At 55.7% G+C, this 13184-nt stretch overlaps 2 protein-coding genes across 3 annotated transcripts in view; one reads left to right on the plus strand and one right to left on the minus strand.

The window, feature by feature from the left end:
- The window catches only part of PPIE (peptidylprolyl isomerase E), a 24064-nt gene extending 15321 nt beyond the window's left edge, over nt 1–8743 (plus strand). For both annotated transcript variants that reach the window (XM_069477737.1, XM_069477738.1), the window contains exon 10: nt 8515–8743. In XM_069477737.1, the coding sequence (XP_069333838.1) occupies nt 8515–8571 (57 nt within the window). In that variant the 3' untranslated portion in view covers nt 8572–8743. The remainder of the gene's footprint in view (nt 1–8514) is intronic.
- Nucleotides 5570–13184, minus strand: part of BMP8B (bone morphogenetic protein 8b) — a 25380-nt gene continuing 17765 nt past the window's right edge. The window contains exons 4-7 of the mRNA XM_069477735.1: nt 9439–9633; nt 8541–8620; nt 7286–7396; nt 5570–5719 (exon numbers count right to left, since the gene is read on the minus strand). Coding sequence (XP_069333836.1) covers nt 5570–5719; nt 7286–7396; nt 8541–8620; nt 9439–9633 — 536 coding nt within the window. The remainder of the gene's footprint in view (nt 5720–7285; nt 7397–8540; nt 8621–9438; nt 9634–13184) is intronic.

Consider the following 13184-nt stretch of genomic DNA (forward strand, 5'->3'; position numbering starts at 1 on the left):
CACAGCAACCTCAAACTCCTGAGCTCAAGTGATCTTCCTGTCTCAGCCTCCTGAGTAGCTGGGACTATAGGCAAGCACCACCACACCCGGCTAATTTTTTCTGTTTTTAGTAGAGACAGGGTCTCCCTCTTGCTCAGGCTGGTCTTGAACTCCTGAGCTCAAGTGATCCTCCCACCTCAGCCTCCCAGAGTGCTAGTATTACAGGGGTGAGCCACGGCACCCAGCCCTGACTTACACATTAATCCATCTAAAAAATACCTTCATAGCAACATCTGGACCATTTGACCAAAAACTGTGTACCATGGCCTAGCCAAGTTGACACATAAAATTAACCACCACAGTCCCAAAGCCCAAATGTTTACATATTTACGATCTGAGCCTTTATGGAAAAAGTTTGCCAACCACTGAACAGAACAAATGGCCCCACCCTCTGCTGGGCTCACAGTCTGGCCCTCCTGTGCGCGGCCACTGCTTGGAGCTTGAGCCAGGCTGGCTTCTCCCTCTTCCCCTTCAGATGCTGCTCAGCCAGGTGGCTTTAAAGAATCCCTCATCTGCTGAAGGCTCTGAGCAGGGACGGAGCCCTGGTGTCCCTGCTGGACACCTCCCTGTGGGTTGGGTTACTCAGACCATTCCGAATCCACTGGGCTGGGCTTTCACATCTTGAGTTGAGATCTAGACAAGGCAGGAGAGGCCTGCCAGCCTGTGGCCTGATGACCCAGGGTAGCTCCTGCTGAGGGATGGTGGCATTCTGGCTTTATCTCTGGCTACCATGTGCCAGCTGGACTTTCCAAGCTCCTTCTGGTATAGTTGTCTGTTTCTGACTCCACGTGCTGGTGTGTACCACATAAGTTCCACCTGACCTCTATGGAGCTCACAAAAGAGACCCTCAAAACACAGAGCCACAGTGCAAACTGTGGCCATCAGAAGTCAGTAATAAGTGCTAGGGCAGGCATCTGTGAAGCTGGGGACAATAGCACTGACCCAGGGTTTGTACAGGAACCAAGAGAGGCTGTGTCTGAAGAACTTAGCAAAACCAGCCTCCCACAAGAGGATGGACTCCTGTGACGATGACCCTGTCACTTTCTGCTCCTCCCTGATAGCCAGGGGAGGTGGAGGCCAGTGGGCAGTTCTGAAAACTCAGCAGGTTTGGAGTCAGTGGGTGCCAACTCCTCTCCCCATGCTCTACCTGGTGTTCATAGATGTTATCTCATTGAACCCACACTGGAGTCCTGCACAGGTAAACCAGAGCTCAGGTGCCGTGACTGCCAAAGTCACCTAAGGTGGTATGGCAGAGCTGGGACTGGAAGCTTGGCCTGTCCCTCCCCGGTAGTAATAGGATCCTGGGAGGTGTGCTGGGCTCTGGCCTCAATCTATGGCAGCTGGGGCCCAAGGCTCTGGAGGAAGACACAGTCATGGTCCCCATCATTGGCGTGGACCCTTGTGGGGAGACATAGGGAACAGGGTCCTACCTGCCAGGCTGGAAGGCCCCAGAGCCTGAGGAGCAGCGTGCCCAGCAGTCTGACCGCCTGCTTCGGCCACTCACGATGCAACAGCAGCCCCCTGTTGCCTCAGTAGGGCTCTGGCCCATCTGGGAATTTGAGCCAGAGGCACTGCGGGGACCCTTCGCTGCAGCTGGGAGGGCAAAGCTGCTTTCCCTGGGACAGCTTGGCTCCTGTCCCAAGTGACCTCCCAGGCCCATGTTCCTATTGCTCCATTGCTCCAGCACAAGGACCAAGGGCACAGGGCTCCTTTTTGCTGATTCATTTCCTAACTCATTCAGAGTTGAGCCATCCGTGTGCTGGTCGTGTAACAGCTGTACAAAGGCAGAGACCAGGGACAGTGGCCCCAGGATCTGTGCCGTGACTGTTGGAGTTTCCTCTGACAGCCACCTCCAGATGCTACTGGCATCTGTCATGGTCGTGGCAGCCTTTGCAGCCATCCTCCGAGGAAGGAATTATGGGACTGACTTTTCTGTGGTGAAAAGGGAGTCTTGGAGAGTTCAGGTGACAGGAAGCTAAAGTGGAGGAAGCACATCACAAAGCAATTTATATAGCCCGGTGTGATGCCAACTTCATAAAAAATATCTATACTATGTAAACATAGGTATTTATATGTATATCTTAAGCAAAAAGGCTAGAAATAAAGTCACCAAAATATTGTGTGTTTATCTGAGTTGTAAGACTATGGTGATTTAAATTGTATTTTATTCGTTGTATATCCCACTTTCCTCCCAAACTGCACTATTGTTTTTAAGAAATGAAAAGCCTTTTTTAAAAAGGGGGTCAAGTGCTTGCATAAGGCCTGCCTGTGAGTAGTATGAGAATTCCCCCTTCACACTGGGCAGTTCCTCCATTCGGATTGCTGTGCAAGGCCCTGGTAGGCCCAGACCTCTCAGCAGGATGTGGGGTACCCGTGTCTCTGGAAACACTAGAGCCCCAGCCGCTGCCACAAATGAGACACCTGCCAGGCCTTTAAAGGCAGTGAGAATACAAATCCTGCTCTCCAAGTAATGCCATGTATAGATTTTTTAGGCAAAAGCACAGCTCTGAAATAAAGGCACCAACACTTGCAGAACACATTTTGTTTTAATGGACACAGAAGTGACTCAAAAGCAAATTCATTTGTAATAATACCAAGTACCAATTGTTAAGCGTTTATATGCCAGATGTCTCAAATGTTTGTGTACAGATCTAATTTTTATAATAGCTTTGGGAGGAAAGAACCAATATCCCACTCTATAAAGGAAGAACCAGGATTCCAATCCATTCGGCTCCAGAAGTCTGTACTCTGGCTATGCTGCCTCTTTTCCTATTTCTTCGGAATTTTTCCAGAACTTGTTACTTCCTACCTTCATTAGAAAACAGTAAACACTAACCCTCTGCTGACTTGGCCTCAAGGCCAGTATTGCACTGCAGGTACCAAGACTGCTGGGCATTTCTCCTTAGCCTATTTTTTTATATGTTCTCCTTTCCTGTCAACTGTCATTGATTTCTCATCGCCGTCGGTGATGTGAACTGACCACCCTTGTTTATCCTTGTCTGGTGCAACACATCAACAGGCCATGCCCTAGGCAAGGCACGGGGAGATGGTGGTATCTGTGCTGCCAGCCTGGCCGCCCACTGCAGCCGTCATGCTTGGTTCAGCAACCAGACAACTTACGGAATAAAATGCTTGGGCTTTGTGTGTCCGTTCACAACGGTTTCACTGCTCAAGGGATTCCTCTGTTTGATTTCATTTGGTGACCATCTGGATGGCAAAAGTTGCTGGAAGTCCCACAGCCAGGTAGATAGGCAAAGCCTTATTGTTTCTCAGTTCTGCATGAACCAGGAGGATCACGGCTCCCATGGGTTCCTGCTTGGGCACAGCTTGACTGATGGGTAAGGTGTGCTCCACATTACAAACCTTTGGGTAACTAGACAGACATTCCTGCCGCACTCCTAACTGTGCCAGATCATTGGCTGAGCACTACAGATACCAGATGAAGTAAAAAATTAGTTGTCAAAATAATTGGCTGATTTACAGTTGCCTAAAGGATAATCCTTGATGTTGAGAAGAAAGAATTGTTAGGTAAGTACTAGAAGGGCAAATAGGTTCTATGTTATGTGCCAGCTCTGCTCCGTGACAGCCACCCGAGCTCCACGTTCAGGGTTATGAGGATGCTTCTGAGCTCAGTGGGAGATGTTGATAGATTCCCTGGCTGAAGGCTCTTTGGAGGTCAACAAGTCCAATTCCCTGTTGTAGAATTGATGGAAAATACACCCAGAGAAGGAAGCTACCTACAAGTCAGGTCTCCCTGCATCCAGGCCACAGGTGAGGTCTCTGCAGTGATGGGGAACCCAACACCTTCCAGACAGCCAGGCCCGCCCTCATGTACATGGGAGGGGGTCTTCCTCTGCACTCGCACACAGAGGCCCTCCCTGGTCCAGGTGGAGGGGCTGCTGTCCCGCAGCGTGGCTCCAGCCTCCACCTCCGCTGCCAGGCCTGCCCTCCGAGGTTCCTCCTCGGGGTGCAGTGTGTGAACTCCAGAGAAGCGCAACCGTGGGCACAAAGGTGGTTCCACCTCACTGGGCTGTGCCTGTGGATGGGACAGGCCCAGGATCTGCTTTTAATGGCAGAGTCCGAGCAGCTGGATGCTGTCTGTTCCAGCAGGTAAATTACAGGCTTAGCAAGTCAGAAATCAAATAAACACCCCAGCTCCCGGCGGCTGCTCCAAGGAGAACAGTGGTTTCCGGGAACAGTGGGGGCTGAGACAAACCTCCCCACCCAACCCAGTCTAATTACCACCTGTCACTCCCTGGGACGGGGCCTTTTCTTTGACTCACAGGCCCAAGACACAGGACAGGGCTGCTGGGCACCCGGGGTGATGCAGACTTTGGTGACCAGCCTGTTTTTGACAACTCCTGCACACAAACATACTGACAAGCCCCTGGCCTCGCCACAGGCCGCCCAGTGTTGCAGATACATTGCTCTGGGGGGAACGGGTTGCCTTTAGCATGGCAGAAGATGGCAAACGGTTTTCACTTCATAGGCCCACTTTGCTCTGTTGGCAGTGGTTGCCTGGAGTCCTGTGCTGATGATTTGGAAATTCTGTCCAGATTTGAAAGAGTAAAATATCAAGATCGATTATTGATGTCTGCCGTGCAGAAAGGAAAGAGAAATGATGGCATCTGCGCTGTGCGTTGTCATCCTGGGCCACCCAATGCAATAGCCGTGCTTGCTCAGCAGAAAGATAACTTTGCCCCAGAGCTGAGCTCCTGATGGGTCAACACAGTGGCAGATAGGTGGGTCAATTGGAAGCCTCCAAGATTTTCCTGTTTCTCCAAAGTAAAATGTCCACGCACTGTATTTCTTTCCCAGATAGCACAGGCAGACGCAGGTTGAAGGATGAATGCCATTGGCTTTAGCCCTAAATCGTGTAGTTCATTCAGCTTTTTCTTGAGTTGACCCCACATGCCTACCTGTGGTCAGTGGATCAATAACTTAGAACCATGAATATACAACATGGTATATTGTATACCATGCAGGTCCACACTTTTAAACTGTTCTCCAGAAATGCCCAGTCTTGTACCTGGGAGTGGCAGGTAATTGGTGGGGGTGGAGGGGCAGACCCCTCCTCTACACATACCCAAAGCCTGTAATGGATAATGAAGAGCCCAAGGTGGACAGTCGTGGTCCAGGTGCCTCCCAGGTCATCCCACATCCTCTGACAGCTTAGGCCACTGATGGGCATGGACAGGACCTCAGACAGGAATTTCGTGCCAACCCCAAAGAGCTGGTCCCTATGTGGCTTGGGGTGGGCGGGGGGTGACTGGGCAGCACAATATGGATGACTCAGACCACCAGGGCTAGAGGCAGGATGGGCACACATACATCAGCCAGAGGGAGGGGAGCACAGGGTCCTGGAGAGGACCAAGCCCTGGCCTGAAGCAGGGAGGGGCACGGACGTGATTTTGAGGGCCCTGCCTGGGGTCTGGCCGAGACTGAGGGTTTCCTACCCTGGAGCAGGGCCTGACCTGGATGGGAAGGGGCGGCTGCAGCAGGGCCGGGTGGGAGCTGGGTGGGCAGGGCCTCAGTGGCAGCCGCAGGCCTTGACCACCATGTTGCGGTGCTTGCGCAGGATGACGTTGTTGCTGCTGTCATAGTAGAGCACGGAGGTGGCGCTCAGCTTGGTGGGCGCACAGCACGCCTTGGGGACTGTGTCCGGCTTCATCAGGTGCACCTGGGCAGCGAGGGGTGCACGCAGGGGCATGAGCCTGGCGACCTCCAAGGCCCCCCTGCTCAGCCTGCTCCCCGCCCTGGCCTGTCTCTAGGATGTCCCATCAGGTGACCACAGCAGCCCTCACTGGTCTGCCTGCCTTTCCCACCACTCACCCCTACTGCCCACCTTCCCACAGCAGCCAGGCCCTGCTAAACGCCCCCACAGCTTCCCAGGGGACTTGGAATAAGACCACTCTCCTTTCCAGGGACCCCCCAGGCCCGAGGGGAGCGGCCTGCCCATCCCCAGCATCACCTCCCTCTTCCCCCATCACCTCCATCTTCCTCTCTGTGCCCCAGCCCCACCTCCCTGCTGGCCCTGAACCCCCCAGGCTTGCTCCTGCCTGAGGGCTTCGCACTTGCTCCTTCTGCCTGGAACATTCTTCCTCCGGCTCCTCACACGGATCCTCCCTGCCCAGAGGCCCAGCCTGGCACCCTCCCCTGAGGGCCTGTTCTCTCGGTCACAGGACACGTGGCCGTAGTGGTGGTTTGCAGACCTGCTCACCCACAGCCTCCCCCAGACGACAGTGCCCGTCCTCCTTGCTGCCTGGCAGGTGCTAAGTGCCCACTTTTGTTGAGCCGCTGGGGGCCTGGGCTGAGGCAGAGGCAGGAGTGTGGGGCAGAGGGGACGGGGTGCGTGGGCGTTGTGGTCAGACCGTAACCGGCCCCACAAACAAACACACAGTGACACCCCGTCTGTGCCTTCCCTACGGCTTCCTTATGCTTGGGGTTCCCGGGCCGTCGGGCTCCACGACCAGAACGTTATAATCTTGCTGTTTCACCAGCCCTTTTCCCTTCTGTGTCGTCTCCCGGAAACGGACACAACAAAGGACATCAGCGCACGCTCACCACCATCGGTGACCTGCGACTTCTGAACTAGCCCTCCTGCCTGCGTCCCTTTCAACACAACCGCCCCATACACGAAGCCCCCGTCCTGAACCCCTTACAAAACCCCTGCCCTCAGCTGGTCGGATTTCAGGCATTTCTCCCGTCTCCCAGGTGGTGTCACCTGTGATAAATTATCACACTTCCTTGGCAACCCTGGTCGCCTCAGTAATCGGCTTTCTGTGCGGTGAGCAACAGGACCGGAACCCCCTTTGTGGGTTTGGTAACGAGACACGCCAGTGCACACAGGCACACGTGTGTGTCAAGATCACGCAGGTCCCCGTGCGAGCGTGCGTGTCTACTGTGTGCTATGCCTATGACCGTGAGGAGCGGTGCCTATCAGTCTGGGTGCCCACACACAGGGACATAGTGACCCCATGCGCGTGTGCGGTGCACGGATGTGTACGTGTACTGAACTGTGCAGTGTGAGTGCGGGGTGCAGCCATGTTCAGGGCTGTGCGTGCGTGCACAGGCGTGGCCGCGGGGGAGCGGTTTCTGCAGAGCTGTGGGTTCACTGCCCCACTGACTCCACGCAGAGAAAGCGCCCTGAGGCCCGGAGCAGGTGCCCTCACTGCCCTCCTGGCTCAGCAGCCCCCTCCCCTCAGGGCCCCCACGCCGGGCCCGGGCATGACGGTGAGTCACTCACCAGGGACTGCAGGATGGCGTGGTTGGTGGCGTTCATGCAGGAGTCCAGTGGGAAGGAGCACTCCCCCTCGCAGTAATAGGCCGAGTAGCCTTGGGGGGCGATGACCCAGTCCTGGGGGACATGGGGGAAGGTGAGTCCCATCACGTGTCCCCCCTCAGCCCCTCAGTCCCGTCAGAGGACGTGTCACAGGACGGCTCAGGGCTGCCCCTCACCCTCCCTGAGCCTCAGGGCCCATCCACCCACCCTCAGGGGCCTGAGTGCACCCAGGGACCCCCGGCAGACAGAGCTCCAGCTCTGTCCCCTCACACCCACCTCGCTCTGTCCTCCCCCAGCCTGCCCTCCCGCCCGCGCCCCCGGGGCTGCAGTCACAGCAACGCACGGGGCGCCGCCACCCGTCTCAGGTCCCTGAGGCAGCGCTGACAGCTTAGCTGGCTGAGGATTCCGTCTTCATTTTCATGGTTTTTACAAAAACAAAAACCAAAACAACGAAAAAACCCTTCTTCACTATAAGTAACATACTCTCACTTTAGAAAACTTGGAAAACACAACAGAAAAACACAAAAAGAAAACGGGAGCCGGGCTCAGTGGCTGCTCGCACCTGTAATCCCAGAACTTTGGGAGGCCGAGGCATCCAAGACTAGTCTGGGCAACATAATGAGACCTTGTCTCTACAAAAAATAAAATAAAATAAAAATTAGCAGGGCATGGCGGTGCCCGCCTGTAGCCCTGGCTACTTGGGAGGAATGAGGATCCCTTGAGCCTGGGAGTTCGAGGCTGCAGTGAGCTATGATCGCGTCACTGAATGCCAGCCTGAGAAAAAGTGAGACCTTGTCTCAAAAAAAAAAGGAAAGAAAGAAAATTGCACTAGGTGTGGTGACTCATGTCTGTGATCCCAGCATTTTGGGTGGGCGAGGCAGGAGGATCACTTGAGGCCAGCAGTTCAAGACCAGCCCAGGCAATATACCGAGACTGTCTATAAAAAATATAAAGAAACACGCTGGGCATAATGTCACACGCCTGTAATCCCAGCCACTCAGGAGTCTGAGGCAGGAGGATCACTTGAGCCCAAGAGTGCGAGGCTACAGTGAGCTATGATCCTATCACTCCAGCCTGGGTGACAGAGCAAGACCCTGTCTAAAAACGGAGAAAGAGAAAATGGAAGTCACCCATAATTCTATGTCCTCCCTGCAGATCCACGTGTGACCTACAGGTGGGGGTTTTCATTTAAGAAAGACGGAGAAGGGTCAGAAATTACCAGCCAGCCGAGGTCCTGGAAGCTGACGTAGAGCTCGTGCCGACGGCAAACCTGCCGGCCGCTGGAGCCATGGACGTCATCTGCAGGGACAGATGGAACAAGGTCTTTTCTGGGGTTCCTGCTCTGTGCAGCTCCCATGGGGTACTGGGGTGGGGGTCGCCCTGATGGGCACGTTTGTTGAATAAACAAATGTTAGGAAACCATTTGGTCTCATAAAGCCACCCCTGGAGCTCTGCTTGTGCCATGGCCCAGCTCAAGAGCCCTCCATGGCTCCCCACAGCTAGAGTAGCCCTGTGCTCGGCTGGCCTCCTCTGCCTCTCAGCCTGTGAGCCGCCTGATGCTCCAATGAACAGCCCAGGAGGACGCTCGGCCATCCTGTGCCTCCTCTTTCTTTCCCCTGGAGACCCCTCTTGATTCACAGCCACCCCCTCTCACCACACCCATTCCATGTGTTCAAGTGGCTCCCGTCAAGGCCGGCCAAAGGGCTGACTCCCTGTGAAGGAGGACACATGGCCGGGTCAGAGCTATCCCTGATCCCGAGGGACCTGGCCCTGTTGGGGGGAGACCTTCCCATAAACAGCTGAGGGTCCTGCAGGGTGCCCAGGCTCCAACTGATGTAGGCTCCTGGGAAAGGCCTGGGAGACCCAGGGGAGCAGCGACGGGGACTTCCAGGTGGCAGGGACAGGCAGGACACAGGCTCCGAGGCCTGGAGAGAGTGAAGTGGCTGGTCATCACGCTGCCTCAGAGCAAAGACAGTGTCAGGGACGGTTGCTGGAGAGTGACCAGGGCTTAAACCAAACCGAGGGCCCCGAGGTTCTGTGCCATCGCCTGGTCCTTGCCCCACCTCTCTCGGCCAAAGCCTGCGGGGCCGCAACCCAGGCCCTGGCCTGGCCCTCACCGAAGATCCCCGGGAGTCTGTTGGGGTGCGGCAGCTCGTTGGTTCTTTTCGGCTGCCTCCTCTTCAGTGGCCTCACTGCCCGAGGGGTGCGGACGGGGTTCAAGCTGGCCCTGAAGAAAGTGACCATGAAAGGCTGTCTGGCGCGCGGTGCCCGTCGCCCCAGCAGACCGGCCAGGCCAGGATCCACGCTGTGCCCTGAGACAGAGGAGAGAGGCAGTCACTCACGGGTGGGTGCCCTGTGCGGGGACACAGAGGGACCGCTCCCCCTGCAGGTCCAGGGGCGTGGAGCCTGAGGTGCCGGCTGAGCCTCAGTTTCCTCGCCTGAAGCCCAGAGTCCTCAGTCCAGCCCCGGCTCCCTGCATTGGCATTAGGGATAATCATGACACAGACATTTGTGACACTTTTTACAAGTTGCAAAGAATTTCCCCACTGGTGATCTCATTCGGTCTTTACAGTAATCCCGAGGTGTGTGCTTTGCAGAAGACACTCGAGGGGCTTCTGTGCTGACCAGAGCCCCTGCCAGTGACTCCCAGAACAGGGCTCTCACCTCCGCCTGAGGACCCTGAGGCCTGTGTCCTGTCTTCCTGCCTGCACCGTCTGGGGTGCGAACCTGTAACCTCTGAGTGGGACAGCCCGGGGCAGCACGTGCGGGTTCAGTGCATCCTGCTCTGCCCGGGCAGCCCAAGGGCCGGGCCTCGACCGACCCCCTGATGCCCGCAGAGGAGGCGCCAGGCTCTGCGGGGCAGAGACCGGCCCTGCAACCCAGGCCCAAGCCCAGGGCTCAACCCGCGTCGGCCTCTTTCCAGAGCCCAAGTTCCCATGATGGTTGAGAAAAAGAGAGAGACAGGAGGCTGCAGGCGAGGACCTGGCTCGGGCTCAGCCCCAGGTCCAGCGAAGCCTGTAAAAAGGGATTTTTCCCACAGCTGCCCTGAGACAGAGGAAGCCGTTAAAAAGGTGATCCCTGACCCTGGAAACGCAAAGCCTCACCAAAACCCACAATTCCTCCGCACTTGTTTGCATTTCAAGTGATCTCTTTTCTTTTCTTACTGTGAAAGCAACATAACAACAACAGTAAAGAAACCTTTGAGAAAAAACATTCCTAACCCCCCTCCTCAACTCCTATATATTCATTTTCATTTTTCTGGGCTATTTTCATTACATGGATTTAAGTTTTAAACAGTTGTCAGCCCAGGAAAGAAGTCTGTATTTTCTGCAATTGTTTTTTTCAGAGACGGGGCCTGGCTATGCTGCCAAGGCTGGTCTCAAACTCCTGGCCTCCATGACCCTCCCGCCTCAGCCTCCTGAGTTGCTGGGATTACAGGCATGAGCTGCCACACCCGGCTTTTCTACTTTTTACCATAAACATTTTTCCGGTTGTTAAAATGTCTGCACAATAAACATTTCCAGCGTATAAAGTCCCGTCGAGCGCACAGCGTGATTGACGTGGATGCGGCTCATCCTTAGTCACGGGGGCTCTTTCCCGGCTCTCATTATAGAGATGAGGCTACAGCGGAGCCTCTTCACTTTGCGCATGTGGGGTCTCCTCACACTGAGTCCCAGAAGCAGGATCACTAGCTCATTTGTGCGTCTCTTTAAACACAGTGCCCAGTGGTCAGTTTACACGAGAGCACGTTTCACTTCCATGTTACAAACACTGATAAACATAGACATGCACACATGCACATACATGTACATGTGTACATATACACACCCAGACATACCTACATGTTAGGCACGTTATACAATGTGGGTCTCCATTATACACCACAGGTCAAGGACACCGCCTGCCCCACCCTCGGTCCCTCTCAAAGGTCAGCCCTTAAGCAGCTGTGCCTCAGACCAGGTGTCCACTGGACACTTGACTGAACCCATCATTCCAGAGACCAACCTTGGACCCGTGACATCACCTGCCACAGACAACTGCTCTGGGCCCGGGAGAGGCTCCCTCTGAGGAATGTGGACAGAGCCCCATAGACAGGGAGGGTGTTGGGTGCAGGCACCGCCATCGGAAGGCGGCCCGGGAGAAGCCATTCGGCAGAGTTGGGTCTGGCCAGTCAGGATCACGGAAAGTGGCAGAGCCACAGGAGGCGGAGCCTCAGGAGCAGAGGGACAGGTGGGAGAGGACACATGGGAAAGGAACAGAGTGCCCTGAGTGGGGTGGCCGGCAGTCACCGATGCCGGGATCTGGAGGGGAACTCCGCAGACTGGCCCCACATGGGGACGACTCTGGACCCAGGGCAGCCCTCCAGGGCTGTCTGCTGCTGGGGAGCCCTGGCTGCGGGGGGCAAGGGGCCATCAGTCCTCCAGGCTTTGTTCGCTATTTGCCTTTCTTTTGTGCAACTACCTATGTTCCAGGGTCTGCAGTTATGGGTGTCTCCTGAGCACAGAACATGACGATATATCAGATCAATTCCCCAATAAACCCTTGCAGACCTCTTCTGAGCCAGGGACCGTTTGGTGCTGGGGACCCCTTCACAGGCCCCACAGGCCAGGTGAGCCTGCCAGGTGAGCCTGACTGAGGACCCTTGCGAGCACCTGATCCCAGGCACCCATTATACAGCAGCAGCAACGAAGGCCCAAAGACAGCAGCAACTGCTCAAGGTCCCAGGGCAAGGTGGGACAGAGCCAGGACAGTCACACCCTTCCCCGGCCAACTGCAGAGGCCTGGCTTGGGAGCCGTGGGGGGAAGGGGACTGATGCCTGGTCTCTGTTCAGAGCTTGCATCTGGCAGGCCTGGGGAAGCCCCCCAGCCCCTCCCTCCAGAGCGCAGAGCCCCCCTTCCCCTCAGCTCTGCATTGTGCCCACCCGTCCTTGGGCAGGACCTCCAGCTCCAGCTGGCTGCAGGAAGGCCGGGCAGTCCTGGTGGTGGCGGTCCCTGGGCTGCCCAGCTCTGGCAGACCCTCCCTGGGAATGAGAGTGGGGCGTCTTGCTGTGTGCTCCTGGTACCTCTGCCTTTTCCACGCTCCTGCTAGAAACTCTCACAGCCGGGACCAGTCAGCTGCGCCTCCCCAGAAGCCCACAAAAATGTGCCCCACTGTCCACTCAACGACATTTCATCCCACCCACCCCCAGCCATGGTCCCTGGCCACTTCCCCACACCCCCAGGCTGTCCCCTCAGCGAGTGCTGTCCCCTCAGCAAGTGCCGTCTCTCCTGTCCAGGATCCGGCCCTTCTGTCAGGTGAGGCTCTATTGGGGCCTCTCAGACAGGCCATCCTTGACCACCTAGAACTTACTGCTCTGCCCAGCACGCTCCCGTCAGCTGTGTGAACCCCTGGAGCTCACTTACAAGGTGCATGTTCTGCGCCAGGCTTGGTCTTCAACAGCACACACACACACACATGTGCGCACACACATGCACAGGCAAACACAGGCACACACAGGCACATACACACATGCACACACACCCACACACATTCTTCGCACTTTAGTTTTGAGACTATAGACTCAGGATGAGACACCTCACAGTCCTTCCTGGGTTCTGAGGGCTGTTACACAAGAGGCCACTTAGGGCCTCTAACAGGGGGAAGGATGTAGGTGTCTGGTTTGGAGGATGCAGGATGCAGCTCAAGTGGAGAAAACCCCTCTAGTCCATCGCTTAGGTTTCTAGACCTCCTTTTAGCATGAGCTGTCGCCTTGGGCAACACAGAGACTGCTTCTTTCTAGGGGAACCTTCCCTGTGGGCTGTCAGCACCAGCAGTCTCTCCCCGCCTCTCCCATCACCAGGTCCCAACCCCTGGACGTGGTCC

This window comes from Eulemur rufifrons, chromosome 8 (assembly GCF_041146395.1).
Source record: "Eulemur rufifrons isolate Redbay chromosome 8, OSU_ERuf_1, whole genome shotgun sequence".
NCBI lineage: Eukaryota > Metazoa > Chordata > Mammalia > Primates > Lemuridae > Eulemur > Eulemur rufifrons.